The sequence below is a fragment of the Leuciscus leuciscus genome (assembly GCF_965113295.1).
Source record: "Leuciscus leuciscus genome assembly, contig: HAP1_SCAFFOLD_1000, whole genome shotgun sequence".
Classification (NCBI taxonomy): Eukaryota; Metazoa; Chordata; class Actinopteri; order Cypriniformes; family Leuciscidae; genus Leuciscus; species Leuciscus leuciscus.
In genome coordinates this window covers 5,001-7,012 of record NW_028117740.1, presented here as the reverse complement: position 1 = coordinate 7,012, position 2,012 = coordinate 5,001, and the positions used below count along the sequence as shown (strand labels likewise).

The following is a 2,012-nucleotide window of genomic DNA, read 5'->3' as shown; positions in this document are numbered from 1 at the left end:
CAAATAAAATGTTAAATTCCTCTTCAAATATGCCAGCTGCTGTGATGCTTTCATATAATAGTTAAGAAGCTCCTGTATGCTGCACTTCTCATTCACTATTTAGTCCAATTTTTTTTGTTTTGTTAAAATTTTGGTTTTCGTAAAGAAATGTATACATCTGAATGATTTATATTTTATGAACAAGCCTTTATATCAAAAGATTTTTAAAAGGACAAACAAATTCAAGAGTGCCCAAGCTTCTGCCTGGTAGTGTAGATTTTCTCTAATCGAGCAACCTCTTAATATGCAGACCATATTGTCTATATATCTGAAATTTTTTAGATCATCCATGTGACAAAAACAAGCAGATTAGAGACATAACAAGCACTGATTTATTTAAATAGAGGAAACTTAAAAAAAAGAGAGAATTTAACAAAAACATCACTCCAAAAACAGTAACAAAGAAAATGAATTTGTTCTCTCACTGGAAGACATTTCAGAGGTGTGTTTTCATATATATATTTTCTAAAATGTGGAACAAAAGAAGAAAAAATGCAAAAGAAAGGTGTTGATAATGTTCATCAAACCCTGTGCATTGATCACACTCCTCTTTTTTTTTTTTAACAACAAGTGTTACCCTGGACCGGGTGACCTCCAACATATATAAAGTCTTGAGGCTTTCTAAAATCAACAATTAAGAGGAAAAAAGGCTTAGAAAAGAACTCTTCATTGTCTTAGGGACATTAGTGGCAGTATCTTAAACATCTGTGTTTCCAGGGTTAATAACATCTGTTGGTCATTTTCCAACCTAATGCAAAAGCAACGACAGCACCTGTTTGGAAACTTTTCAGCTAAGTGCATGAGGAGAACCTTTTAACATAAGTTAAACACACACACAAAAAAAAAAAAATCGCCAATCCCCCACACAGGCATATTTTCACTTAGACAATCTTCTGTAAGGCACTACCTGGACCTCCTATCCTTCTTGGCCCTCTCTGCACTTTTTTCCATAGTCTTTTCACTGTCACCCCTGCATTTGGGGCAATACCATTTACCCTTGGGCTTGTAGGTGAGTCCAACACAGGAAAAATGGAACCACTCAATAGGACATTGCTCATTGTCGCAACCAATCATCTCCCCATAGGACACCTGTTCACAGAGGCAGTAGGTGGGCTCGTTGGGATCGATGGTGAACTCCACCGGCGATGCCTCTCGCTCTTGCTTGGCCTTGGAGCGCTTCTTCTTCTTGGCCGACTTGGACTTTTTCTCACGGGGCTGCTGCGGAGGCTCTTCTCCCAGGTCCTCCATGGCACCATTGGCACAAGTGTCACGGCTCTCGCTGTTGCGCTGACGTCTGGGTCGCCGCGTCGAAGAGCGCTCAGGCAGAACATTCGCGGAGGTGCTTGCGGGGTCATGCCTCACCTTCTCCACTGGTCGCTCTGTGTCTGCCGGCTCCAAGAAGCAGGGCGAGTGGGCCTCGATCTGACGCGAGCGGTTTTCCACCACCTCCATCATCTGGGTGACCACATGGATTTTCTCATCTCCCAGCTCCTGACTGCTGATGAGCGCCCGCTGCAACTGAATCTGCAGCCGCTTGCGCTGCCCACTGTCACTCTCCTTTTTGTACTTATCATAGATCTCATCCACCTCCTTGAGGACCTCTGAGTGGCACAGAAAAAAAAAAAAAGATTAAGTGAGGTGGCTTGTGCACACCGCATGCATTTTTCAAAGCCATTCTTTATCATACTACTATGGAAGCCCATTTCCATCACAAAAAAACCAAAAAAATCATGCTTTGGTAAATCTTAATTATGACATAAAACAGTTTCTCAACTAGTGGGTCTTCTGAGTGGGTCACGGAGTGTGCAGTCAAAGAAACAACAACAAACGTAATTCAGTGTTTTTCTTAAGCAAGACTTTTATTTTGAAAGACGTGAGTGAAAGCTATTGATACTTCTGTCAGATGCAGTTTAAGTAACTAAAGAGTTTAAGTTAAGTCCTGATTCAGTATCCACGGTCAGATGAGATGCTGT

General features: G+C 41.5%; 1 protein-coding gene across 1 annotated transcript in view; it reads right to left on the bottom strand.

Moving 5' to 3' along the window:
• Nucleotides 1-348: 348 nt before the first annotated feature.
• Nucleotides 349-2,012, bottom strand: part of LOC309492108 (inhibitor of growth protein 2-like) — a 1,972-nt gene continuing 308 nt past the window's right edge. Inside the window, exon 1 of the mRNA XM_082191120.1 lies at nucleotides 349-2,012. This exon is cut by the window's right edge and continues 308 nt beyond it. Coding sequence (XP_082047246.1) covers nucleotides 943-1,494 — 552 coding nt within the window. The 5' untranslated portion in view covers nucleotides 1,495-2,012 and the 3' untranslated portion in view covers nucleotides 349-942.